Source organism: Salmo salar, chromosome 29 (genome assembly GCF_965601325.2).
Source record: "Salmo salar chromosome 29, fSalSal1, whole genome shotgun sequence".
NCBI classification, from domain to species: Eukaryota; Metazoa; Chordata; class Actinopteri; order Salmoniformes; family Salmonidae; genus Salmo; species Salmo salar.
This window is the reverse complement of record NC_138319.1, coordinates 22376993-22404865: the sequence shown is the minus strand read 5'-3', so window position 1 is coordinate 22404865 and position 27873 is coordinate 22376993. Positions and strand designations below refer to the sequence as shown.

The following is a 27873-nucleotide window of genomic DNA, read 5'->3' as shown; positions in this document are numbered from 1 at the left end:
CCTTTTCAATGTAAAAAAAGACAGTAGCCATTACTTCTTTCATGACCAGAGTTTTTTCAACTTCATTGCTCACCTTTACTAATGCATTCAAAGTAGATCTACCTTTACCACTTTGACATTGACTCAATAAACCTCTATGTTCCAAGAAATATGACAATCTGTTGACTATAATCTTTCCCATCATTTTACACAAGTTAGAGGTCAGTGCTATTGGTCTATAACTATCAGCACATGAAGGGTCCTTACCAGGCTTTACAAAAAGTAACATTACTAAACGTTTCCAACCAGAAGGTATAACTCTCTCACTCCAAATTATATTATATAATCCCTGGAGAACATGAATGACCTCTTCAGGTAGATGCTTAAACATTACATAGCACAACTCATCATGACCTGGGGCTGTATATTCACAGCTATTAAGGCTGAACGCATCTCATGTATGGTAAAAACTGCATCCAAAGAAGAGTCAACAGTATCCCTTTTCTTATACACATTAACATGAGAATTTCAAATCTCACATCTGCATTGCTTATATACTTCATCCATAGTAACCCACTATGTACCCTAGCAAATGTCTTCCCCAACAAGTCAGCTTTTTCTTTATCAGTTATGGCCATTTTTATACCTATAACCAAAACTGGAATTAGAGTGGACTTGCTTATTCCGGTCGTCTTCTTCAACATAGACCATACATCCCCCAGTTCAGTACCCCTGCCTATTGTAGAGCAGAACTGTTTCCATGCATTTCTCTTGACAGACTTAATGATCCTACGTACTAAAGCATTCTTCCTTTGGAAATCAAGTAGATTCTTAGGAGTCATATTCCTATGCAACAGTCTAAGCCATATTTATTTTTCGAATAGCCGCAGTGCACTCTTCAGTCCTCCATGGAACCACCTTCCTTTTCTTACCCACTTCACTTACTGGTACATATAAATTCGCAGCACTCAGAATCAGTGAGGTCACAAAGGCAGCACATACAGTACATCAACCCGGCCTCTCTAAAGACAACTCTCCAACAGACTTTAAGCAATGATCACCAAACTTTTTCCAGTCTGCTTTATGAAAGCCCCATCTTCTGAACAGTACCCTGTCTGGAATAGTAACATTAACGTTCATGGTACACGAAATCGGGAAATGATCACTTCCAACAGTAGAATCATGCATTACATTACATTCACACATTGATGCTGGTAAACGGCTTGAGTGAACACTTAATTATACCACCATATTTGACTATATTTAATTTTTTATATATTTTTTATTTCACCTTTATTTAACCAGGTAGGCTAGTTGAGAACAAGTTCTCATTTACAACTGCGACCTGGCCAAGATAAAGCAAAGCAATTACAATATCACAAGATAGAACATTATTATTCAGTCACTGAACAGAATTTGAAGCAATTGATTTAAAAAAATCATTGGGTGTTGTACTTTACTATCAACGCCTCTAGGTGGAGTGGTGATTTATTCACCGATTTGATACTATCCGAACCGCTCGTTGTTCAGTTTTTAACGGTGGCTCCTATTTTCTCCCTCTCCAGTTGAAGCCTCATCTGCCCATACCACTTTAAATGTAGGACCAGGACAAGATGGCGGGTACGTAGCCTTTATTTACATTAGCTTCGGGAAAATGCATTATTAACACTTTTTTTCCTTCCCATATTGTAAAAGTTTCCAGTGAAAGTACAATTAAGCTATCGATTGAGTATCCTTTCATTCCGTTTTTGGTTGTTTTTACAGATATATCTTTGCTCAAAGAGGATTCACAGGAGGAGTTGGACGGATGTAAGTTTTCCCCTCTGTTTTCAATGTGGAACTCTTACTGCTAGGGGTACTAACTAGCTTGCTACATAATTGCCCTGTCGGCAATGGAGTTCATGGGTGGGTCGTCTGAGTGGGCCTTGGGTATACGTGTTGGACTGTCACATTTCTTAGCAACTTACAGAACTGTTCTTCGATGTGTAAAGAGGTATATTCACATCATACATTTACATGCTTGCAAAAGTCGTTTTGGAACAGCTAACGCGATGTCACGCGCACGCTGAAGTTAGGTCATAAACTAACCAGCTAGCTAGCAAGCTAATTGGCTAGTTAGCATCTCTCAAACGTCTAGCTATCTAGCTCAGGTAAAGCAGATTAACAGTAATAAACGTTTCGATTCACTGCTTTGTATTCAATTTGATTTTGAACATCTCGCACTCTAGGTTCCAAACCCAATCCATCAAGCTTCCGTGCACGATAGCTAGCTACCTCAGCGGAGGGAGGTTGTTGATTTATTTTCAAAGACTAACGTACAAATATGAAATTCGCTCAGGGCCATTTGACTCTAGTCACTCAACCTGAACCTCCCCGATGTGGAATGTTAATGGGTTGGATTATTTGGTTTGCTAGCCAAACTAAATTAGTATGAAAACATAACTAGCCAACTAGCTATACTGAACAAAAATATAAATGCAACAATGAACTATTTTACTGAGTTACAGTTCATAAGGAAATCAGTCAATTTAAATAAATCACTAGGCCCTAATCTATGGTTTCACATGACTGGGCAGGGGTGCAGCCATGGGAGCCAGGCCAGCCAATCAGAATTAGTTTATCCCCACTAAAGGGCTTTATTGCAGACAGAAATACTCCTGTTTCATTAGCTGTCCAGGTGGCTGGTCTACGAGGATCCCGCAGGTAAAGAAGCTGTATGTGAAGGTCCTGGGCTGGCGTGGTTACACGTGGTCTGTGATTGTGATGCCGGTTGAACATACTACAAAATTCACTAAAATTAAGTTGGAGGTGGTTTATATGGTAGATAAATTAACATTACATTTTTCGCAAAAGTTCTGCTGGACATTCTTGCAGTCAGTGTGCCAATTGCACACTCCCTCAATTTGAGACATCTGTTGTATTGTGTTTTGTGACAACTGGCCTTTTATTGTCCCCAGCACTAGGTGTGCCTGTGTAATGATCATGCTGTTTAATCCGCTTCTTGATAATACCACACCCGTCAGGTATTATCTTGGAGAAATGCTCACTAACAGGGATGTAAACAAATTTGTGCACAACATTTGAGAGAAATAAGCGTTTTGTGCATATGGAACATTTCTGTGATCTTTTATTTCAGTTCATAAAACATGGGACCAGCACTTTACATGTTGCGTTTTTATTTTTTTCAATATAGATTGGCAAAAGTGGGAAATTGACACACCCAGCCGGGCCATAAATTAAATTTTTGTAATTTTTACCCCTTTTTCTCCCCAATTTTTGTGATATCCAATTGGTAGTTGGTCTTGTCCAATTGCTGCTACTCCCGTATGAACTCTGGAGAGTGGAAGGTCGCGAGCCATGCGTCCCCTGAAACACAACCACGCCAAGCCTTCTTCTTGGCACACTGCTCACTTAACCTGGAAGCCAGCCGCACCAATGTGTTGGAGGAAACACCGTACAGCTGGTGACCGAAGTCAGCGTGCATGTGCCCTAGACACTGTTACAGTACAAGCTAGTTGTTTATGTTGCAAGATGATGGATTGCTTTGTTTCAATAGTGCATCATGCAACATACCCATACCATTGTGAAAATGCAATAAGTCCACCTACATATAACTACCTTCCTCCCACAGATCCACACCTGCTTTTAAGCTATGTGCATTTTGTCATTTTTAGATGCTTTCATTGTAGGCCTATTTCATATGTTTTGTTCTCACCAAATCTGTCATTTTCACTGTACCCTTTTTTTTGTGTTGGACCTTATTATTTTAACTACTGCTGATATGCTAATAGGTTTAGCATTGGTGCCAAGCTTCTGCCACTACTGCATGTCATGTCATTTTACTCACTGTTCCTCATCACTGTCACTCACCGGCCTGTCTGGGTGGTGGTGGGTGCCTCTCATGCACAATATTTCCAATGTCTTTAATAGTTGGTGTGGATGACTACAGCTCAGAGTCTGACATCATTATTATACCTTCAGCCTTGGACTTTGTATCGCAAGATGAGATGCTGACTCCTCTTGGAAGATTGGATAAATACGTGGCTAGCGAAAACATTTTTAACAGGTAGCTATCCAATGGAACATCATTAGAACACACACTTTTGAAGACTTTTTACATTTATTCTGGATAATAGTAAAATGGTTCATTTTTATGCCTGCTGGTTATTGTGTGAATTCTAGACAAATGGTGGCACGAAGTTTGTTGGACACACTTAAAGCTGTAAATGAGGATGAGCGGGACTGTATCACTGTCTTGGAGAGAGTGGGCCGACTGGCCGATGACTCAGGTAAGACCCCATCGCTGAATGAGACGTGTCTGTTTCATATTTAACGGCTCACTGAATTGAAAACGCCAAACTTGTCTGTCGTGTGTCTGCATGCTCTGGACATGCCCCTATTTCTGTGTCATTTAGTAGCCAGCCTGTTCTCCTTAGCTGGTCACCAGTGCAGAGAGAGGCCTATACATGTTTGATGGAGCGGTGTATTTAACTGACTGTTTACTGCACCTGGCTGCCATTTTCAAATGGGTGAAATGCATTCAGGCCTTACTTTTACAGCCGGTCCCTGTTCAACCTCCCCCTTGGCCCTAACCCTTCGATGTTTGTAGATACGTAAGGTGAAGGCATGCTAAGCAATATAGTGGAAGTGGCACCACTGCTTCTACCTATCCAGGCCGTTCAGATCGACCAAGTTTCAAATTTTGATGTCATGTGCACAAGTACAGTGAAATGCCTTTCTTGCAAGCTCTAAATCCAACACTGTAATCAATGTAGTACTAAAAATAACACACGGTAGAACAAAAATGAGAAAGTAAGCTATATACAGGATCAGTTCCAATACCATATTTAAACTGAACAAAAAATATAAACGCAACAATTTCAACGATTTTACTGAGTTACAGTTCATATGAGGAAACCAGTCAATTGAAATAATTAAATTCATTAGGTCCTAATCTGTTGATTTCACATGACTGGGAATACAGATATGCATCTGCCTCACAATGGGCCTCAGGATCTGGTCACAGTATTTCTGTGCATTCAAATCCATAAAATGCAATTGTTGTCCGTAGCTTATGCCTGCCCATACCATAAACCCACCGCCACCATGGGGCACTCTGTTCACAACGTTGACATCAGCAGTGGTTTTCGGTTGTGATGACAGTTGGACATACTGCCAAATTCTCTAAAATGACGTTGGAGGCAGCTTATGGTAGAGAAATGGACGTTCCTGCAGTCAGCATGCCAATTTGTACGCTCCCTCAGTACTTGAGACATCTGGCATTTTTGTGACACAACTGCAAATTTTTAGTGGCCTTTCATTGTCCCCAGCACAAGGTGCATCTGTGTAATGATCATGCTGTTGAATCAGTTTCTTGATATGTCACATCTGTCAGGTGGGTGGATTATTTTGGCAAAGAAGAAATGCTCACTAACAGGGATGTAAACACATTTCTGCATAACATTTGAGAGAAGCTTTTTGTGTGTATGGAACATTTCTGAGATCTTTTATTTCAGCTCATGAAACATGGGACAAATACTTTACGTAGTCTGTGCAGCCATTTTGTTAGCTATTTATCAGTCTTATGGCTTGGGGATAGAAGCTGTTCAGGAGCCTGTTGGAGTCAGACATCGAAGTGTTAGGGCCATGGGGAAGTGATAGGGATTAGGAAATTGATTGGGCGTTATTAGCTGGGATAACTGAGTATTTTTATTTATTTAGTACATTCTCTGAATGTAGGCTAGTGGACTAGCAGTGTCCTTGTAAGCGCAGGGCATGATAGTGTAATGCAGTAGCCAATCAGTCAAATGTATTTATTAAGCCCTTCTTACATCAGCTGATGTCACAAAGTGCTGTACAGAAACCCAGCCTAAAACCCCAAACAGCAAGCAATGCAGGTGTAGAAGCACGGTGGCTAGGAAACCTCCCTAAAAAGGCCAGAACCTAGGAAGAAACCTAGAGAGGAACCAGGCTATGAGGGGTGGCCAGTCCTCTTCTGGCTGTGCCGGGTGGAGATTATAACAGAACATAAGCCCTGCTTAATTGTGCATGCATACATTAGAGCAGCAACCAGGGCCCTCAACCCTGGAGTACACTGACCAGAGGGGACCTTAGTCAGTCAGTGGACATGTTTTAAAACAACTTCATCATGAATATCGTTAATAATAATGTACATAAAAAATTTTAAAAAGGTGTTTCCCCTAGTGTTTCAAAGTTGGGTGTGCTTTTGGGCAAGCCTGGGAAATATTCTATTCTATTGTGGTGGATTGATGTATTTCACTCAAATGTAGGCCTACCTAAATTCACATCAGAAGTTAAGAAAATGTAACTATTTCTGTGGACAATCTCTGTCAGGAAAAATGATATCCTCCCTATGGACAGAGGGCGATATCACTATATTTGTCCAGAGAGATTGTCCCCAAAGGCCTTTTTAAATGACCAAAGGATCTGGTTTCATCATCCAGCCAGGGTTCACTCATTGTTGAGCACTTGTGCTGCTGTCTGATGAAACCAGATCATTTTGTTTTTAAAAGGCCTTTGATCTTCAGACTTCATTGGGCCCTTTTCTACTGTTTATAAAGTATATTTTTTAATGGATGACCTTTCTCTTTCAGAGCCCACTGTAAGAGCAGAGCTAATGGAGCAAGTTCCTCACATCGCCATTTTCTGTCAAGAGAACAGACCTTCCATTCCGTTTGCCTTCTCTAAATACTTGCTACCGATCGTCGTGAGATACCTGGCTGACCAGAACAACCAGGTAAAGGAGGCGTGTGACAATTCATTATGTTATCCCTCTGTTGTTTATCATAAACTCAGCAAAAAAAAGAAACATCCCTTTTTCAGGACCCTGTCTTTCAAAGATAATTCGTAAAAATCTTCACAGATCTTCATTTTAAAGGGTTTAAACACGGTTTCCCATGCTTGTTCAATGAACCATAAACAATTAATGAACATGCACCTGTGGAACGGTCGTTAAGACACTAACAGCTTACAGACGGTAGGCAATTAAGGTCACAGTTATGAAAACTTAGGACACTAAAGAGGCCTTTCTACTGACTCTGAAAAGCACCAAAAGAAAGATGCCCAGGATCCCTGCTCATCTGCATGAACATGCCTTAGGCATGCTGCAAGGAGGCATGAGGACTGCAGATGTGGCCAGGGCAATACATTGCAATGTCGGTACTGTGAGATGCCTAAGACAGTGCTACAGGGAGACAGGATGGACAGCTGATCGTCCTCGCAGTGGCAGACCACATGTAACAACACCTGCACAGGATCGGTACATCCAAACATCACACCTGCGGGACAGGTACAGGATTGCAACAACAACTGCCTGAGTTAGACCAGGAACGCGCAATCCCTCCATCAGTGCTCAGAATGTCCACAATAGGCTGAGAGAGGCTGGACTGAGGGCTTGTAGGCCTGTTGTAAGGCAGGTCCTCACCAGACATCACTGGCAACAATGTCGCCTATGGGCACAAACCCACTGTCACTGGACCAGACAGGACTGGCAGAAAGTGCTCTTCACTGACGAGTTGAGGTTTTGTCTCACCAGGGGTGATGGTCGGATTTGTGTTTATCGTCAAAGGAATGCGCTTTACACTGAGGCCTGTATTCTGGAGCAGGATCAATTTTGGAGGTGGAGGGTCCGTCATGGTCTGGGGAGGTGTCACAGCATCATCGGACTGAGCTTGTTGTCATTGCAGGCAATCTCAACGCTGTGCATTACAGGGAAGACATCCTCCTCCCTCATGTGGTACCCTTCCTGCAGGCTCATCCTGACATGACCCACCAGCCATACTGCTCGTTCTGTGCGTGATTTCCTGCAAGACAGGAATGTCAGTGTTCTGCCATGGCCAGCGACGAGCCCGGATCTCAATCCCATTGAGCACGTCTGGGACCTGTTGGATCGGAGGGTGAAGGCTAGGGCCATTCCCCCCAGAAATGTCTGGGAACGTGCAGGTTTCTTGGTGGAAGAGTGGGGTAACATCTCACAGCAAGAACTGGCAATTCTGGTGCAGTCCATGAGGAGGAGATGCACTGCAGTACTTAATGCAGATACTGACTCTTACTTTTGATTTTGACCCCCCCCCCCCCCCGCTTTGTTCAGTTTATGTCTGTTTAATCTTATGTTCATACAAACATTTACACATGTTGAGTTTTCTGAAAATAAACGCAGTTGACAGAGAGGACGTTTTCTTTTTTTGCTAAGTTTACCTGTTCAACTTTTCAGATGCCTGTATATGGCCATTGACACATGTTAAATGTACACCTATTTAACTTTTCTGAATGGTGAATTAAGCTGCGAAAAGCAACATTTCATTGCAACTCTATTTTACTAATATTATTAATAACTTCTATATAGTGATTGTGATGTCTCCCCAGGTCAGAAAGACCAGCCAGGCAGCCCTGCTGGTACTGCTGGAGCAGGAGCTGATTGAGAGGGGGGACATTGAGACCCTGGTGTGCCCTGTCCTGGTGGACCTGACCGCCCCCGACAGCAATGACGACGTCAAGACAGAAGCCATGGCCGTGAGTCACGAGACCAGGGAGATGTCTGAAATGGCACCCTATTTCCTATATAGTGCACTACTTAAGTAATTTTTTATGGGTTCTGGTCAAAAGTAGTGCACTACATAGGGAATAGGGTTTTATTTCAGAAGCACTGGTGTGAGGAAATGTAGTATGGAGCAGTTTATTCGTAACATGATGCTCACACCACATTGTTATATTACCAAGCAATCAGTGTGCCACTTTAAGATATGCTACTTTAAAACATTAGCATTTTATGTCATGAGGTTGACCCCTTTGTTTTATCTGGCTTGCTATTTACAATAGCTGTGATATACAGAGGTAGGCTGCAGCCAGCATTCAAATGTAATGTTTGTCCTTCTGCAGATAGTGGAAGGCAAGAGTATTTCAAAGCTGTCCGTAGGACACAGGTAGTGTTGCCAAACCTCCATGCGGTGTGAGGAGGATGCTGACAGACTTTATTTTTTTTCTCTGCATGTGTGTCTGTAGATCATCTGTAAGATGGCCCCCATGGTGGGCAAGGACATCACCGAGCGCCTCTTCCTGCCCCGCTTCTGTGAGATGTGTTGCGACTGCAGGATGTTCCACGTTCGCAAGGTCAGTGGAGTCTAGGGTTGTGTTCATTCGCCACCAAATGGATGAAAACGGTCTGAAACACTGGACTACCTGAAATTGTTATCTGTTACAATTTTTTACGTTTTCTGTTGTGTGCCGTAATGAACACAACCCTGGATTAGACCACTCCCAGGCAGTGGTTGTCCCACTGTCTATGGGGACTGAACACACTCAAGCAGACTTTCTCACATGTAGTATTGGTCTTTTCAGCTTTTTTGTTTAATGTATTGTTACATCTGTGTGGGCTTTGAGTCAATGTTTTAGATGTTTGTTTTTCTGTGTGTTTTATGGCAGGTTTGTGCAGCAAACTTTGGCGACATTTGCAGTGTTGTCGGAGGAGATGCGACAGAGGAACTCCTGGTACATGTTGACCTCTTTTGGTTTCATTCTCAGCCAACTGACTTGTTAGCCTTGTCACACCAGGGTTTACTCTCATGAGTAATCTGACAGCCAGAAGCTACTATTGCTCCTAATGTCGTTCCCAACTGCCACTGTATTGTCAGTATTTCTCTGTGTATTGTTCTCTGTTGCAACTGTATTGTGGCATTGAGATTGTAACGGGTGACACATTGACGCTCTCTCTCTCTGTGTGACTCCACTTGGCCCTGTGCGACAAGGAAAGGGCATTTCAAGCTCTGACTAACTGAAACTGTTTTTTTTTCTGCCTTCCCTTTCTCTCCCACCTCTCTCCTTTCCTGTCTAGCTGCCCCGCTTTTTCCAGCTCTGCTCGGACAACGTGTGGGGGGTGAGGAAGGCCTGTGCTGAGTGCTTCATGACCGTTTCCTCGTCCACCTCGCAGGAAGTGCGCAGGACAAAGCTCTCCTCGCTCTTCATCAGCCTCATCAGTGACCCCTCCCGTTGGGTGAGCACTCAACAGAAAGGGGGATTTCTGCCATTTGGCAACCCACAACCTGAGGGGTATCCTACGAAGCAATCTAGATCTACTCTGGGTTTTCAAAAGCTAACCAGCTTGTTAGCTTGACATTCCAGTTCAGGTTTCATCCGTACTACGACGGTGGATATTGCTCGTCCAGCCTGCCGTTTCACTCTAGCAGGCTTGTAACTGTGCATGCATGTTGCACGTGGCTAGTCGAACACTGAACTAACTCTTCATTGAGATAATGCTGAACATCAATCTATGGGCGAGTCAGTGCCACATTTTAATTTGTGCTGAAATGAAAGAAAAGTTATATTGCAAATTCATCAAGCTATGGTGTGAAATAGGCTTGTTGAAGTGCCGACTTTGGTGTGCTTATTAATGCACAACCACCTTTTCCCTTATTTCTATCGATAAAATGATTTAATTCCTTAAAAGGTCTTACTGTGTGTGAAGTTTAAAAGGCGTTCTGTCATCACTAAATCTGTAATGGGATATATTTTAACTTCAGTATTTTTAACACACAAAAAACCTTTTTGATTTAATGAAATATTTAATCAGTCTTCCTCAAATGAAGGGGATGATGATGCAATCTTTGCAAGAGGGAGGGAATCTGATTTCATTTGTCCTCAACTCATGGCTCAATCATTTCATTCAGGCTAAGTGGAGTTGGCCTTCCCTGGAGCACGTTAGTTCTGAAGAATTCGTTGCCATAGAAATTTACCTGACTAAAAAGTCTGCCACTTTCCTATGACCTGTTACCATGTGTTGAACACAGATTTGACCAAAGTTACCTCGCTAACTCCTCAAAACCTGCTTCGTAGAATACACCTCCGTTGGTAAATACATTTAGCATTAAACATTGACCTGGGGCTAGAATGCCATTGTTCATGCTGCAGGTAAATACCTTTTTAGAGAAAATGTGTTTTACTGCGAGGCCTGGTGGTAGTAGTGATTATTTAACAATAGTTAGCCCAGTTTTCCCACCATTATGGAAAATTGACAGGGTGTCTTTAAAAAAAAAAAGAATTTAAGCACGGCTGACATGCCACTTAGGACATGTCATGATGTGCTTTTCTCTGCCTCCTTATTTGAACACACAGCTTGGCTACTTCTCTACAAGAGTGTCTGCGAAATGAGTGTAAGTAATTGTCATGCTCATTTGTCTCTCAGGTGCGTCAGGCTGCCTTCCAGTCGCTGGGCCAGTTCATCTCCACGTTCGCCAGCCCCAACAGTGTGGGCCAGTACTTCAGAGAGGGGGAGGTGGGCGAGTGCTACTGTGTCCACCCACAGAACAGGTGCAGCCGTTATTGGCCTTTTGAGCAGGCATCTAAAAGGGAATTTACATGAATGGCTGGATCCTTTCATTCTGAAGAAAATCCACCAAGCTTGAGATTTGAACTGCTTTGTTTGTAACTAGCTTCCTCTCTCTCCCCCAGTACTGAAGAGAAACCACAGAACCCGGACACTACAGACCCCTCCCTAAGGGCTAACACAGAGAATTACTCTCAGAGGCAGGGGGAGGACTTGCCTGCATGCACAAATGGCAACCAAGAGGAGGGTTGTCCACAACAGGACTGCGTTTCGACAGGCGACCTGGGGGAGGGGGTGTTGTGCCGGACAGAGGAGGTAGGAGTGGATGTGGCAGAGGAGGGGGGTGGGGAGCAGGCGGCGGAGGCCTTGATGGACGCCTCGGATGGTGGATCGTGCTGCGAGGATGCCGATATAGTTTCTGAGTGCCTCTGTGGCGAGAAGAGCAAGAAGGAGCTTTCCTCGCTAACCCCCGACTCCTCCGACACAGCAGGGGCTCGGGAGGAGGAGGAAGCCCCTTCAGGGGATACTGAGAATGAGCCACAGCCACCTGAGAAGCACACAACCTCTGAGAAGGATGACTCACCAGCAGACATATCTGAGCCCATATCCTTGTCTGAGCCAGTAGAGGAATCCCCCTCTGTCAGTCCTCAGGACAGTATCCCCGAGCAGGAGCTCTACAACTCCTTCCACTTCTGGAGGATGCCCATTGCTGAGATGGACCTGGACATGGAGCTGCTCCAGCATGGGGAAAGCAGCCAGCAGGAGCCCCCAAGTTATGGCTTTTCCAGTCAGGGCAAGACTAAGGCCTCGGCACCCGTCCTGGACCGGAAACAGCTGGAAGAGCTGATTGAAAACCTGGAGCCTCATATTGATGACCCTGACGTGAAAGGTGAGCTTTGCGTATGTGTCTATGGGGTCAAGATAAGCTGCTTACTTAAACACCATATAATTTAACTCGGTGGTTATTTTGGTCACTGTTGAAATATGTGGGGTTGTGTCCATTCAGAGACAGTGGCTATTAGTGTGTTGTAGGCTGTATGTAATTTCATTAGGAAGAAGTTGTCATGGAGTGTGAATTCCCTTGGGCAATAAAGTGACAACCTGTCTTTTTCAAGCTAACCACAGCAATGTTTCTCAGGTAGTTTTGGGTGGTAGAGCTCAGAGGCTAGCTCTATAGGCCAACGCTTTGAGGTCAGACCTCAAGTCCAGTCAACTGTGTTGTCGGTGGAAGGAAACCCTTGATGTCGCTTTGGCATGTGAGGTTAGCAGCCTGCTGGCGCCTGGCTATTCTACACAATACAAACGGGAGGATATTTTGGGCCCGATTTGAAAGGGACTGAGAGGCAGTAAATAGAAAAATTGTGAGGTGTGTACCAGTATATCAATGTCACACAATGAAACTAAGGGTGTTGTCAGAGGTTACCAAAAAGCACTGGAAAGAAGCTTGCAACTAACGCTGTTTTATGACAAACAGCTTTTCCTGCAGTCCTCTTGTATTTGTGGGCCTACTTGTGCTGCCTGTAGATGCAATCCATCATACTGCATGGAAAGAACTCAACTCATAGGCAAGGCCTATACTACAGAACACCACTGTGTGGGAAATATCATTATAGCAGTTCAATTCCAGTGGAGTGTCTTCTGAGATTTGCCGTTTCAAAAATGGGGCACACATGACTTTAAATCGCTACATGATCTTGCACTAGTGGCATGTAAGAAATGCATTGGTTTGACGAACAATGCATATTCAACTTGGTTGTGTTAGGGTTGGGTGGGATCCAGATTTTCATACTGTTTCTGTACCATACTGGGGGTGTAAAGTTAATACCAAATGTGCTCAAGGGGCGCTATTCCAACTACAAATAGCTGGAGCACTGAGCTGGATATAATGACACATCTTAGATTTCTTATAGTTCTACATAATTTATAGTTATAAGCAGTGGCGTAGCAAGCACCTCCACAGCCCCTGCGAGGCGGGATTGCTCCCAACCCCAAAAAATCATGCACGCATACAGTACCAGTCAAAAGTTTGGACACAGCTACTCATTCAAGGTTTTTCTTATTTACTATTTTCTGCATTGTAGTGAAGACCATCAAAACTATGAAATAACACATATGGAAGCATGTAGTAACCAAAAAAGTGTTAAACAAATGAAAATATATTCTTCAAGGAGGCACATTGATGACAGCTTTGCACACTCTTGGCATTCTCTCATGAGGGCCGCCACAGGAGAGATTCCCAGTTACCTCTGCTGCAGAGGATAAGTTCATTAGTTACCTGCATCTTGGATTGCAGCCCAAATAAATGCTACAGAGTTCAAGTAAAATACACATCTCAACATAAACTGTTCAGAGGAGACTGTGTGAATCAGGCCTTCATGGTCGAATTGCTGCAAAGAAACCACTACTAAAGGACACCAATAAGAAGAGACTTGCTTGGGCCAAGAAACACGACCAATGGACATCTGTCCTTTGTTCTGAGTCCTAATTTGAGATTTTTGGTTCCAACCACCGTGTCTTTGCAAGATGCAGAGTAGTTAAACGGATCTCCGCATGTGTGGTTCCCACCGTTAAGCGTGGAGGTGGTGTGGCGGTGCTTTACTGGTGACACTGTCTGTGATTTATTTACTTTGAAAAATCTCAAATATATTTTGATTTAACACTTTTGGTTACTACATGATTCCATATTTGCTATTTCATAGTTTTGATGTCTTCACTATTATGCTACAATGTAGAAAATAGTATAAATACAGAACTGTTGAATGGGTAGGTGTACAAACTTTTGACTGGTACTGTATATCTATACAGTGCCTTCGGAAAGTATTCAGACCCCTTTACCTTTTCCACATTTTGTTACGTTACAGCCTTATTCTAAAATGTATTAAATTGATTAAAAACTATCTAGTAGAGTATGCAGTGATAAGTTTAAATAATTTGCCCATAATAAGAGCATCTAAACTAAAGGCTTTAAGGAAGTGGCCTCTGCGTTCATATACAGTCATGGCCAAAAGTTTTGAGAATGAAAATTTATATTTGTGTCAGTCTGCCTCAGTTTGTATGATGGCAATTTGCATATACTCCAGAATGTTATGAAGAGTGATCAGATGAATTGCAAAGCCCCTCTTTGCCATGCAAATGAACTGAATCCCCCAAAAACATTTCCACTGCATTTCAGCCCTGCCACAAAAGGACCAGCTGACATCATGTCAATTCTCTCGTTAACACAGGTGTGAGTGTTGACGAGGACAAGGCTGGAGATCACTCTGTCATGCTGATTGAGTTCGAAAAACAGACTGGAAGCTTCAAAAGGAGGGTGGTGCTTGGAATTATTGTTCTTCCTGTCAACCATGGTTACCTGCAAGGAAACACGCGCCGTCATCATTGCTTTGCACAAAAAGGGCTTCACAGGCAAGGATATTGCTGCTAGTAAGATTGCACCTAAATCAACCATTTATCGGATCATCAAGAACTTCAAGGAGAGCGGATCAATTGTTGTGATGAAGGCTTCAGGGCGCCCAAAAGTCCAGCAAGTGCCAGGACAGTCTCCTAAAGTTGATTCAGCTGCGAGATCGGGGCACCACCAGTACAGAGCTTGCTCAGGAATGGCAGTAGGCAGGTGTGAGTGCATCTGCACGCACAGTGAGGCCAAGACTTTTGGAGGATGGCCTGGTGTCAAGAAGGGCAGCAAAGAAGCCACTTCTCTCCAGGAAAAACATCAGGGACAGACTGATATTCTGCAAAAGGTACAGGGATTGGACTGCTGAGGACTGGGTTAGTCATTTTCTCTGAATCCCCTTTCCGATTGTTTGGGGCATCCGGAAAAAAGCTTGTCCGGAGAAGACAGGGTGAGCGCTACCATCAGTCCTGTTTCATGCCAACAGTAAAGCATCCTGAGACCATTCATGTGTGGGGTTGCTTCTCAGCCAAGGGAGTGGGCTCACTCACAATTTGGCCTAAGAACACAGCCATAAATAAAGAATGGTACCAACACATCCTCCGAGAGCAACTTCTCCCAACCATCCAGGAACAGTTTGGTGATGAACAATGCCTTTTCCAGCATGATGGAGCACCTTCCATAAGGCAAAAGTGATAACTAAGTGGCTCGGGGAACAAAACATCGATATTTTGGTTCCACGGCCAGGCAACTCCCCAGACCTTAATCCCATTGAGAACTTGTGGTCAATCCTCAAGAGGTGGGTGGACAAGCAAAAACCCACAAATTCTGACAAACTCCAAGCATTGATTATGCAAGAATGAGCTGCCATCAGTCAGGATGTGGCCCAGAAGTTAATTGACAGCATGCCAGGGTGGATTGCAGAGGTCTTGGGAAAAAAAGGGTCAACACGGCAAATATTGACTCATTGCATCAACTTCATGTAATTGTCAATAAAAGCCTTTGACACTTATGAAATGCTTGTAATTATACTTCAGTATTCCATAGTAACATCTGACAATATCTAGACACTGAAGCGGCAAACTTTGTGGAAATTAATATTTGTGTCATTCTCAACTTTGGTCACGACTGTAGATGTCACCATAGTCTAGCACCGATAGGAACGTTGACTGAATAATCTGCTTTCTACTATTTAGCGAGAGGCAGGACCTATTTCTATAGAACAGTGTTTCCCAAACTCGGTCCTCTGTAATACACTACACAGCTGATTCAACTAATCAAACTTTGATCATTTGAATCAGCTGTGTAGTGTTAGGGCAAAAACTAAAACGTGTACCGCTTGGGGTCCCGAAGACAGAGTTAGGAAACCCTGTTGTAGAAGAAGCCCATTTTGATTCTCAGCTTATTAACTAACTCACTAATGTGCATTTTAAAAGACAGCTTTTCATCTGTCCAGATGCCCAAATATTTGTAAGCAGGCAAACAATCAATACTGATACCATCCATAGTACATATGCTTAAATCAAGTTATTTTTGTTTATGTGCTCTAGAGAACATGTATTTTGTTTACCTGCATTTACCTCACTTCAGGTCAGTGTTTCTAGTATAATGTATTTCAGATAGAGCCGGGTCAACCGTGGGGGAAATGGCATACACAACAGCATCATCGGCATGACGGTTACAAGTTTGTACCGACAAGACGATATTGTTAATGTAAAAAGTACAGGACTCAGAATCAACCCATTTGGTACACCTTTCATAATATCTAGGTGTACTGGATACGCAATACAGCTTAGTTATCTGACGCCCAGATAAAGGCCTACTGTTGTCTAATGAAAGATGTGTAAATACGGCACAGAGAACGCCTGTTTGACAAAGACACACACGCGCGCACACACACACAGGCCTCAAAGTTTATACACTCTCATCCATGTCTACTTTCCTTCCTTCCCTGCAGCACAAGTGGAAGTCCTGACGGCTGCTCTGAGAGCCACCACCATGGACTCTCACCTAGAGGATGCCTTCCTGGAGCCCCGGGACCTCAAGGGGGGACACCACCACGACAACCCCTTTGGAGTGCACCAAATGCCCCTCATAGGAGACCACTCAGACATGGAGGTGAGGGGAATGGGTGGCGGAGGCCTACCTTTTTTAGGTTGGGGGGGGGGGGGTGATGTCACACCTTTAGAGAAAAGGGTACAGGGTTGTTAATCTTGGTGTGTATCTGTGTAGAGCCGTACCTCGACCCTGCAGATGAGCCACGGTGATGACTCTGAGCTGAGCGACAGCAGCTTCAGTCCAGAGGATGAGAAGAAATCCAGGCATCAGGACGTGATCCCCCAGGCCCTGCTGGACCAGTACCTGTCCATGACGGACCCTTCCAGAGCCCAGACGGTGGACATGGAGATCGCCAAGCACTGTGCCTACAGCCTGCCCGGTGTGGCCATGACCCTGGGCAGACAGAACTGGCACTGCCTCCGGGATACCTACGAGACCCTGGCCTCCGACATGCAGGTAGGTCTACACTCTTTCTTTCTACGTCTCCCGTACACACCCCCTCTGTCAATTCTACTGTACACGTTTTAGAGTGGAAGTGTTTTTCTCGTCAAATGTTCGACCTAAGGTGGTCAACACATTCAGTAGAACGCAACATTATGGGACTTTTTATATAGAAATTGATATAGATTGTGTAGAACCTCGCTCACTTGTAGAGTTGGTTCTATTCACATCAGCTCTAATGGCAACGTTCCTACAGTATCTGAACGTACCCCTGGTGTGTTTAGCATGTAGCGGTGTAATGCCCTGTGCTCTCTGTCACTGGTCTATTTCCTCCTCCGCCAGCTGGTTGTTGTCGGGGTGGGTGCTGAGACAGAGACAGGTCCTAGACTGGAGCATGGGGCAGGTTTACATCTTATTTCTGCTGTTCCTCCAGCACTTTTATTTATTTTTTTAATTCATTTGTGTTTCTCCAAAGCCCAATGTGTGGATCTTTTTTTTAGTATGTTGGGTTCCCAGCAGCAGTTAAAAACAAGCTCCTGTCCCCTCACCATTCACTCCTCATCCCGAGTTCGCATGCCTGCAAAGGACCACCTTTTTCCTCAGGCGCCGCAGCCCAAAGGGCTTCACTCCTCCACCCACCCATGTGAGGCCTGTGTCTGCTGCTGTCTCCCCCTGGCAGCTCCCTGTGTTCCACACACACTCCTACCAGGGTTTCCGTTAGGAAAATGTAGCGCTGGACATTTGACCGGCAGCATTTTAGTTTACTGGTCATTTTGAGAAATTTACCGGACCCATATGCATTGGGTGCGTAACCCAATTAGAGCGTCCACCCACAGTGTTTAGACTGACAGAAATCAGATTTAGATTATGGTCATATTAACAGAACATGTCAAGGATGCAACGATGTGCAGTCCTTCTTACCTAATTCTGATGCGCACTTTGAAGACGCTAGAATAACTGTCCACATTTACTTTTCCTCAGCCAACAAGATGAGTAATGAACAACAAAATCACTAGGCTATGTCAATCTACTATCCCCCACAGTAGAAAAGTTGACCTATTCCATTGGTCAGCTTGTTGAGAACGAAATGGCCTATTCCTAACAGACTGTGGAACAGTTGTGGGATGATAGATCCCAAATTCATACAACCAGTAGCCTAGGCTACATAACAAAATAAACAATTAGTCTGCAGTAGATCAGAACCTTTATCTTATTGTTGATAAACTGTTATTTATTCACATTATAAGCGCAGCAATGCGCACAAGGCGGTAAGCTATGCTCAAATGTTCATTCCGTAATGCAATTAGCGGGAAAACACTTCAAAAGCGCTGCGGTTTCATGTGACAGAGATTAAAATATCCATTAGAAATGTAGAAAGAGGAGATCTAATATGCAACAACTACATGGGTTGCTAATACGACTAGGATTGTGCCTTTGGCTACAGGACAATGACAGTTTTTATTTTTTATTTTTATATAAAATTGCCTACACGAATATGGGCTGATTTTGGCAAGGCTACTTTGAAGCAAGGTAAGACATGTATCGTATGTAGTAAAACCGTTCAGGTTTAAAACAATTAAGTATATGTTTTCAAAATGCATACTGCCTTTCACTCATTGCAGTGGTGTGATGTGGTGTGATGCGCTGATGAAGCCTGTCTTCCGTTGCCTATGCATTTGCTGTTTGAGATGCTGTAGCAGCAGCTCTTGCGCTGACAGATTTTCTGCTCAAAGGGTCTGTACGTGTGTGATATAAAATAAAATGCATAACGAATATACTGTACATGTGCCAATTTAATCTCACTAAATAATGCAAATGAGCCTATAGGCAGATTAAAAATACATTGACTGATCATGCAATTAAATGTATTTCCATCGACGAATAGCCTAAAGCATTATTTCGCAATTGAATTTTTTTGTTCTTCTCCCGGACAATTGGCCGGCTCAATTTGATCTGCTTTTCTATTTATTTATTTTTTCGGCTAATGGAATCCCTGACTCATACACACCCTTTAACACATCTGGGCCTGCCTGGCCTCTAATATCTGTCTCTCTCCCTCCCCCAGTGGAAGGTGCGTCGGACGCTGGCCTTCTCCATCCACGAGCTGGCCCTGATCCTGGGGGACCAGCTGACAGCAGCTGACCTGGTGCCCATCTTCAACAGCTTCCTCAAGGACCTGGACGAGGTGCGGGTAGGGGTCCTCAAACACCTCTACGACTTCCTCAAGGTCAGTCAGCAGATCAGTATAAAGAATTAATATTGCTCAAGAGTACCATCTCTTCTTAGATCTTTGTATTATTAGAATGGATAGCTAGCCTGTCATTGCCCAGCGGTTGTCCCATTCACATCCCTGCTTTCTGTTGATTTATCAATTAGTTGACTGCAGCAGAAATGTTTCTACTGTTCCAAATGGCTCATATTTCCAATAGTGCTGCTGTGTGTGATGATGGTATCTAGGGACACCTGCAGTGTCTTCTGTTATGCAGTGTAGAGTTTTCACTGTTCTGCTGTGTGGTCAAAGAGCCTCTTTCACCCCCCCCCCCCCCCCCCTTTCCCTCAATCCTCTCCATTCATCCTCTATCTCTCATTCCTTCCCTTGTTCTCTGTCAGCACTCACCCTGTCCGTCTCCCTCTAGCTGCTGCACCAGGAGACGCGGCGTAAATACCTGTACCAGCTCCAGGAGTTCCTGGTCACAGACAACAGCCGAAACTGGCGCTTCCGATCAGAGCTGGCTGAGTAGGTTATCCGTCTGTTACCACACTTTATTAATCAATTGATTTCCCCTGTGAACTTAGTTGTCACACACACCATTACCACCCGGACAAATGGTGGTAGCCCTAGGTATCGTTTGCGCTTTCAGACCTACAATAAATATGAGGAGCGTAAGTTGTGCCAATGCCTTCCTTTACTGTGTGTAGGTGAGAGATAGATATAGCCTTTTGAAAGATTGACTCTTGGTGACATTTGGTTCTCTGGGTAATCTCTCTTTTTGAAAGCTGACTAGTGAGTGACCTTCCCCTCTGTGTTCTCAGACAGCTGGTGCTGCTACTGGAGCTGTACAGTGGTCAGGATGTGTATGACTACCTTCGGCCCCTGTCCTTCAGCCTGTGTACGGACCGAGTGTCCTCTGTACGCTGGACCTCCTACAAACTGGTACGTCACCCAGACAGCTCCCTCCAAAATGGGCTCCACCCTGTTTTTCTGACTTTCTGTATTTTTTTTCTGGCCTCACTTTTTTTGTCTTGTATCATATAATTGAAATGGACTTGTAGCTTTTCATGTTGGGCCATTATATCTCAAATAAATATATTCCCCCTACCGCTTCCACACATGAACATCTCATGTTTTGGTAAATTTTTATACACTGAACAAAAATCGTTGGTCCCATGTTTCATAAGCTGAAACAAAAGATCCCGGAATTGTATATATGTACAAGAACATTATTTCTGTCAAAGTTTGTGTACAAATAAGTTTACGTTCCTGTTAGTGAGCATTTCTCCTTTGCCAAGATAATCTATCCACCTGACAGGTGTGGCATATCAAGAAGCTGATTAAACAGCATGATCATTACACAGGTGCACCATATGCTGTGGACAGTAAAAGGCCTCTCTAAAATGTGCAGTTTTTTCACACAACACAATGCCACAGATGTCTCAAGTTTTGAGGGAGCGTGCAATTGGCATGCTGACTGCAGGAATGTCAACCAGAGCTGTTGCCAGAGAATTGGATGTTCATTTCTGTCTGTAATGAATCCCTTTTGTGGGGAAAAACTCATTCTGATTGGCTGGGCCTTATGAATAGATCCACCTTTGAGCACAAAAACAACACTTGTTACAGAATATTTTACATAGAAATAACATCTGTCAGACAAACCATGCCTGACAACATGATCCAATAAGACAGAAAAACTAGAAGAAAATGTAAAGGCTGTGGACATGTATGCGCCCCATAGATTAGGACCGGACTGATTTCCTTATATAAACTAACTTAGCAAAATCTTTTGTTGCGTTTTTATATTTTTATTTTATTTTTATTACCTAATACTAGTCAAAGTTTGGACACCTGGTTCGGGTTTTTCTTAATTTTTTACTGTTTTCTACATTGTAGTATAATAGTGAAGACATCAACTATCAAATAACACATGGAATCATGTAGTAACCAAAAAACGTAAACGAATCAAAATATATTTGAGATTCTTCAGTTGCCACCCTTTGCCTTGATGACAGCTTTGAACAATCTTGGCATTCTCTCAACCAGTTTCACCTGGAATGCTTTTCCAACAGTCTTGAAGGAGTTCCCACATGCTGAGCACTTGTTGGCTTTTCCTTCACTCTGCAGTCCCCAAAACATCTCAAACCATCTCAGTTGAGGTCAGGTAATTATGGAGGCCAGGTCATATGATGCAGCACTCCATCACTCTCCTTGGTCAAATAGCCCTTACACAGCCTAGAGGTGTGTTTTGGATCATTGTCCTGTTGAAAAACAATGATAGTCCCACTAAGCGCAAACCAGAGGATGACGTATCGCTGCAGAATGCTGTGATAGCCATACTGGTTAAGTGGGCCTTGAATTCTAAATAAATCAGTGTCGCCAGCAAAGCACCTCCACCATCACACCTACTCATCAGACCAAAGGACAAATTTCCACCAGTCTAATGTCCATTGCTCATGTTTCTTGGCCCAAGCAAGTCTCTTCTTATTGGTGTCCTTTGGTAGTGGTTTCTTTACAGAAATTTGTCCATGAAGGCCTGATACAGTCTCTGAACAGTTGATGTTGATGTGTATTTTACTTGAAATCTGTAGCATTTATTTGGGCTGCAATCTGCGGCTGGTAATTCTAATGAACCGTATCTTCTGCAGCATAGGTAACTCTGGGTCTTCCTTTCCTGTGGCGGTCCTCACAAGGGCCAGTTTCATCATAGTGCTTGATGCTTATTGCGACTGCTCTTGAAGAAACTTTCAAAGTTATTGAAATGTTCCAGATTGACTGACCTTCATGTCTTAAAGTAATGATGGACTGTCATTTCTCTTTGCTTATTTGAGCTGTGCTTGCCATAGTATGGACTTGGTCTTTTACCAAATGGGGCTATTTTCTGTATACTGTCACAACACAACTGATTGACTCAAACGCATTAAGAAGGAAAGAAATTCCACAAATAAACTTTTAACAAGGCACCTGTTAATTGAAATGCATTCCAGGTGACTACCTCATAAAGCTAGTTGAGAGAATGCCAAGAGTGTGCAAGGCTGTCATCAAGGCAAATGGTGGCTACTTTGAAGAATCTAAAATATATTTTGGTTTAACACTTTTGGGGGGGGGTTACTATATGATTCCATGTGTTATTTGATAGTTTTGATGTATTCACTATTCTACAATAGTGAAAATAAAAATACATGAACGAGTGTCAACTTTTGACTGGTACTGTGCGTGCGCATGCATCACACATTTTAGTAATTCAGCAGATGCTCCTATCCAGAGCGACTTAGTGCATTCATCTTAAGATGGCTAGGTGGGACAACTACATGTCGTAGTAAATTCAATTTTTCCTCAAAGTAGCTATCAACAAAGTCTGTATTCCTTTTGTGCATTGTCAGGTGAGTGAGATCATCAGGAAGGTGGCGTCGTGCCAGGTGCTGTTGGCAGACTTTCTGAGTGAGCTGGTGGAGAAGTTCTGCCACTCCCACAAGTGGTCGGGACGACAGGCCTTCACCTTCGTCTGTCAGGTGAGGACATCTTCTCTTCATGTTCGTTATTATTCTCGTCTTCTCCTGACCTATCAAACACCAAAATAATCATCCAGTAACCACAAAACATTACTTTCTATCTTCGCTCAACCCTAGGGTGATTTGTGAAAGATCCTAAAAAATACAATCAAATAAGTTTGCCTGTATTTATTTCTCATAAAGTAAGATCATGACACTCGGGTAAAACATTGCTGACATCTGGTCGTTGCTGGGATATCTGCCAAGATTTAATGATGTTTTTTATTAAGGTCAGTTTTATTGAGCCTTTAGTTTCCATCCTACAATATACCGTGAGTGGCGCTGGTAGCGAAGAGGACACTGTTTTTCAATGGGCCACTTGACAGTGTACCAAGCACTTTATTTGATTCTATGAATGGCCCCATTCTCCGTCCCACAATGTCTCCTGTGTGGGAGGACAAAGAGATCATGATGCTTCTGAGTGTGTGCGACCGAGAGGTCAAGTGTGTGTGTGTGTGTGTGTGTGTGTGTGTGTGTGTGCGCGCGCGCACTTCCTTTTGTTCGGTCTCATTCATGCTCACACATGCTCCCTGTATGTCTCACACACTTACCTTCTGCCACTCTCTTGCTGTCCACACACAAACACACTCTGACCATCTTCCTTCTCTTTTTGTTTCTGTCAGCTGGTAATTGAGGATGACTGTGTGTCGTTGGAGCAGTTCTCGGAGCACTTGCTGGCCCCTCTGTTACAGCTGGCCTCTGACCCCGTGGCCAACGTCAGGGTGCTGCTGGCCAAGACCATCCGCCAGAGCCTGATGGAGAGAGGTACATGCATAGACACACCGGCATGTTGAGCTTACCAATTCCATAGTTAGGACAACAAGCAATTATGGCTTATTTTGTTGTGTAGTAAAAACGAATATATAAATATTATTTTTAATTTTTTTTACACATCACTCAGTAAGGCCATTCTACTGCCAATGTTTGTCTATGGAGATTGCATTGCTGTTTGCTCGATTTTATACACCTGTCAGCAACAGGTGTGGCTGAACTAGCCGAATCTACTAATTTGAAGGGGTGTCCACATACCTTTGTGTATACAGAGTGGGATAAAATAGACAATGACTAAAACCACCATATGTAATAGCACAGCTAAAAAGGTGTCTTAACCTCTATGGGCTAGGTGGGACGCTAGCGTGCCACCCGTGGTGCACTCCATCAACAGCAGGTGCATTTCAAGAGCGGCAAATTTGAATCCAAATAAATGTCAAAATTCAAATTTTTCAAACATACAACTATTTTACACCCTTTGAAAGATAAACATCTCCTTAATCTAACCACGTTTTACGATTTCAAAAAGGTTTTACGGCGAAAGCATAAATTTAGAGTATGTTAGGACAGTACATTTACAAGAGTTGTGTGTAATGTTTTGTCGATTCAAAGACAGGGTCACCAAAACCATAAAACCAGCTAAAATGATGCACTAACCTTTTACAATCTCCATCAGATGACACTCCTAGGACATTATGTTAGACAATGCATGCATTTTTAGTTCTATCAAGTTCATATTTATATCCAAAAACAGCGTTTTACTATGGCATTGATGTTGAGGAAATCGTTTCCCTCCAATAACCGGCAGTCAAGTCAGCGTCACAAATTAAATAATTAAAATTAGAAAACATTGGTAAAATATTATATTGTCATTTAAAGAATTATAGATTTACATCTCTTGAACGCAATCAACTTGCCAGATTTAAAAATAACCTTACTGGGAAATCACACTTTGCAATAATCTGAGCACTGCGCCCAGAAAAATACGCGTTGCGATACAGACTAGACGTCATGTTGGGGAGATCTAAAATCGAAAATACTATGTAAATAATCCATTACCTTTGATTCTCTTCATCAGATGTCACTTCCAGGTATCACAGGTCCATAACGAATGTAGTTTTGTTCAAAAAAGCTCATCATTTATGTCCAAAAATCTCCGTCTTGTTAGCACATGATCTAAGCCAGCCGGACTTCTCGTCATGAACGAGGGGAAAAAATATATTTACGTTCGTTCAAACATGTCAAACGTTGTATAGCATAAATCATTAGGGCCTTTTTTAACCAGAACATGAATAATATTCAAGGTGGACGAATGCATAGCCTTTTATAACGTATTGGAACGAGGGTACCCAACATGAACTCGCGAGCCAGGTGTCTAATGGGACATCATCGTTCCATGGCTCTTGTTCGGTCAGATCTCCCTCCAGAAGACTCAAAACACTTTGTAAAGGCTGGTGACATCTAGTGGAAGCAATAGGAAGTGCCAAAATATTCCTCAGCCCCTGTGCTTTTCAATGGGATAGGTTTAAAGGTAATACAACACATCAGGTATCCACTTCCTGTCAGAAAATGTCTCAGGGTTTTGCCTGCCAAATGAGTTCTGTTATACTCAGACACCATTCAAACAGTTTTAGAAACTTTAGAGTGTTTTCTATCCATATATAATAAGTATATGCATATTCTAGTTACTGGGTAGGATTAGTAACCAGATTAAATCGGGTTAAAAAAAATTATCCAGACGTGCAAATGCTGCCCCCTAGCCCTAACAGGTTAAGGTCTTTCTTATAAACGTCTACAGTTTGAGGCCCTCAAAAAGCATAGTATTAGCTAAAGCTAAAATAAACATACGATAAAGATGATGAAATGCTATTTAGCAGACATTTTTATCCAAAGCAACGTAGTCATGCGTGCATACATTTTACGTATGGGTGGTCCCGGGAATTGAAACCACTATCCACTACAGGAATAATATTTTATTTTAAAAGCCACTTTATTAATCCCCATTGAGGAAACATGGCAAAGACTGCATCAATCTGTAGTGTTACAACATATGTTAATATTCTCCCAGATACCGGCAGCTGAACCCTTATCCCACCTGTCCTCCATGTTTCTCTGTCCTCCCATGCAGAGTACTTCCTGCATTCTGCCAACTCCCACCAGGAGGCGCTGGAGCAGACCCTGGTGGCTCTGCAGATGGACCTGGACAAGGACGTCAAGTACTTTGCCAGCTTCCATCCTGGGAGTACACGCATCAGTGAGGATGCCATGAGCACCACCTCCTCGACCTACTGAGCCCAGAGCACTCCCACCCATCTCTCTAAACACACACACACACACACTCCATCTGCTCTATTGAACTCAAGCCAGGTAGGGGCAGAGGGCTTGATGTAGCCCTCTTCTACGGGCACTTAGACTTCCATACATACACAACCACAAGCGAAGGACCTGCGCAACAACACAAGTTGCACAATGCAGTGCAGCACAACTCGACTCACTACAACCTATTTTTTTTATTTTGTGGTTTGATTATATATTTTTTTGCCACAGAAGCCTTGTGTCTTCCTTAAACGTGAAAATACTTGAATGTCCAGATGTATTTGGTGAAAAACACAACGAATGGAAAGAAACGCACAGGAAACGGAGCTATAAGGACCATTTCTCCCCCTCGGCTTCTCTCGTCCTCTCTCGATAGAATCCTCCCCAGACTTAGTGGAAAAGCCAGTATCTCACAAGCTTTATGGAAGCACATAGCAGGATGACTCTATCCAACTCAAAATGTCTGAACAAAGTTTCTGTAATTGCTTTCTTCCTTTTTGATACTGTATAAATGGCTTATCCTGCATATCAACAAAAAACATCTGTACTATCACAGCCTGGCAGTGGGGGAGCTGTCGGTGGGAAATGCACAGTTTGGAATACAGGGCTCCTGCCTCCATTGTTTTAACTCTAGTGCAGCACATTGTTGTACCCATAGACAGCGGTCCACCCCCTGGCATGCAGGGGGGGGGTCCTGTTGTCAATGAAAAATGACTATTGTATTTTTTATTAATATTATGGCTGTCTGTTTTGCGGCGTTTAAGCAAGCAGAGATCCAATTGTAAAAGGTCAGCACACACTCACTTGAAACGGGGTATTTTAACCTGAGAATAAAATACTGCGACCCCCCCCCCCCCCCCCCCCTTCCGTTCTCCTTTTTGCTTTGTCCGTCCCCCTTCTCTCCCTTATACCCTATCTGTACATATCTCTAGTAACCTTTTTCCATTTTGATCAACGATCATGAATAGAATTGTGATACAATTTTGTTCTGTTTTACCTTTCTCAACATGAAAATGAAATAAAAAGCAGGCACTAAAACTTGTAGATGTATTTGGTTTGTGTGTAGAGGGGAGGGATGGGGACTGAGGCTCTGGAACAGATTACTCATGACTTAAAGGGGAATTTCACTCAAACTATCTCTTAGTATGTGTTTCATTAGTCCACTGTTGCTACAGTCCCAAAATGTTTTGCATGTTAGCAGTCAAGATATTGGGACATTTTAAGAAGAAATCGTCATGGTGATGTGGCTGGAAACACTTCTTAAAAGTCCAATATCTTGACTGCTGACATGCAAAACATTTGAGTGATATTCCTTTTTAAGGCCAAAAAAGATTTTTGTGCACAACCGGTGCCATGCCTTGGCTGGGATTCAATCAGATCGTGGATTATAGGCATTGCGGTTTTTAAAAGCAATGTTCGTGGAGATCCCATTTACAGTAAATGCTGCGTATGTCGGCTCAATCGGAAATTGCCTTAAAGCTACAGTGCCTATAACCCGCAATTGGATTGAATCCCGACACTTGTCAAACTATGGTTACAGAAGTAGTCTCGATTCCAATCTGTATTGCTGGAGTTGCGTGTTATAAAGTAGTACATTTTGAAATGAAGGGCATTTCAGATTGAGCTGACCATATGCAGTCTCTGCGGGAACATTGCCTTTTAAATGTATATTGTGCTCTAGCGTGGATCTTCAGCACTACAGATTGAATTGAGCCCTTGCTCTTTATTTTAAAGCATCAATCTACACCTGTCCAAAAACGTGGGCATAATCTGAATGTGGACAAGATCAGGACAAAGGACTCATGTTAGAAACGGG

The 27873-nt window shown here is 43.1% G+C and overlaps 1 protein-coding gene across 4 annotated transcripts; it reads left to right on the top strand.

Moving 5' to 3' along the window:
- Nucleotides 1–1457: 1457 nt before the first annotated feature.
- LOC106590337 (serine/threonine-protein phosphatase 4 regulatory subunit 1) lies at nt 1458–27099 on the top strand. 4 transcript variants are annotated; one of them, XR_014383080.1, is made up of 19 exons: nt 1458–1599; nt 1744–1788; nt 3910–4045; nt 4162–4268; nt 6594–6736; nt 8365–8511; nt 9001–9108; nt 9421–9486; nt 9830–9988; nt 11177–11301; nt 11443–12206; nt 16666–16826; nt 16941–17222; nt 19273–19434; nt 19818–19944; nt 20241–20361; nt 22803–22931; nt 23594–23735; nt 25870–27099. XR_014383080.1 is itself a non-coding variant. In XM_014181235.3 (19 exons), the coding sequence occupies exons 1-19, from the start codon at nt 1593–1595 to the stop codon at nt 26031–26033; spliced, it is 3069 nt and encodes a 1022-aa protein (XP_014036710.1). In that variant the 5' UTR covers nt 1459–1592; the 3' UTR covers nt 26034–27099. The 4 variants fall into 4 exon arrangements, 3 of the variants coding, with proteins under 3 accessions (XP_014036710.1, XP_014036711.1, XP_014036712.1); XM_014181235.3 differs by having other exon boundaries at nt 1459–1599; nt 19844–19944; XM_014181236.3 differs by having other exon boundaries at nt 1467–1599; nt 3961–4045; nt 19844–19944.
- The last annotated feature ends 774 nt before the right edge of the window (nt 27100–27873 follow it).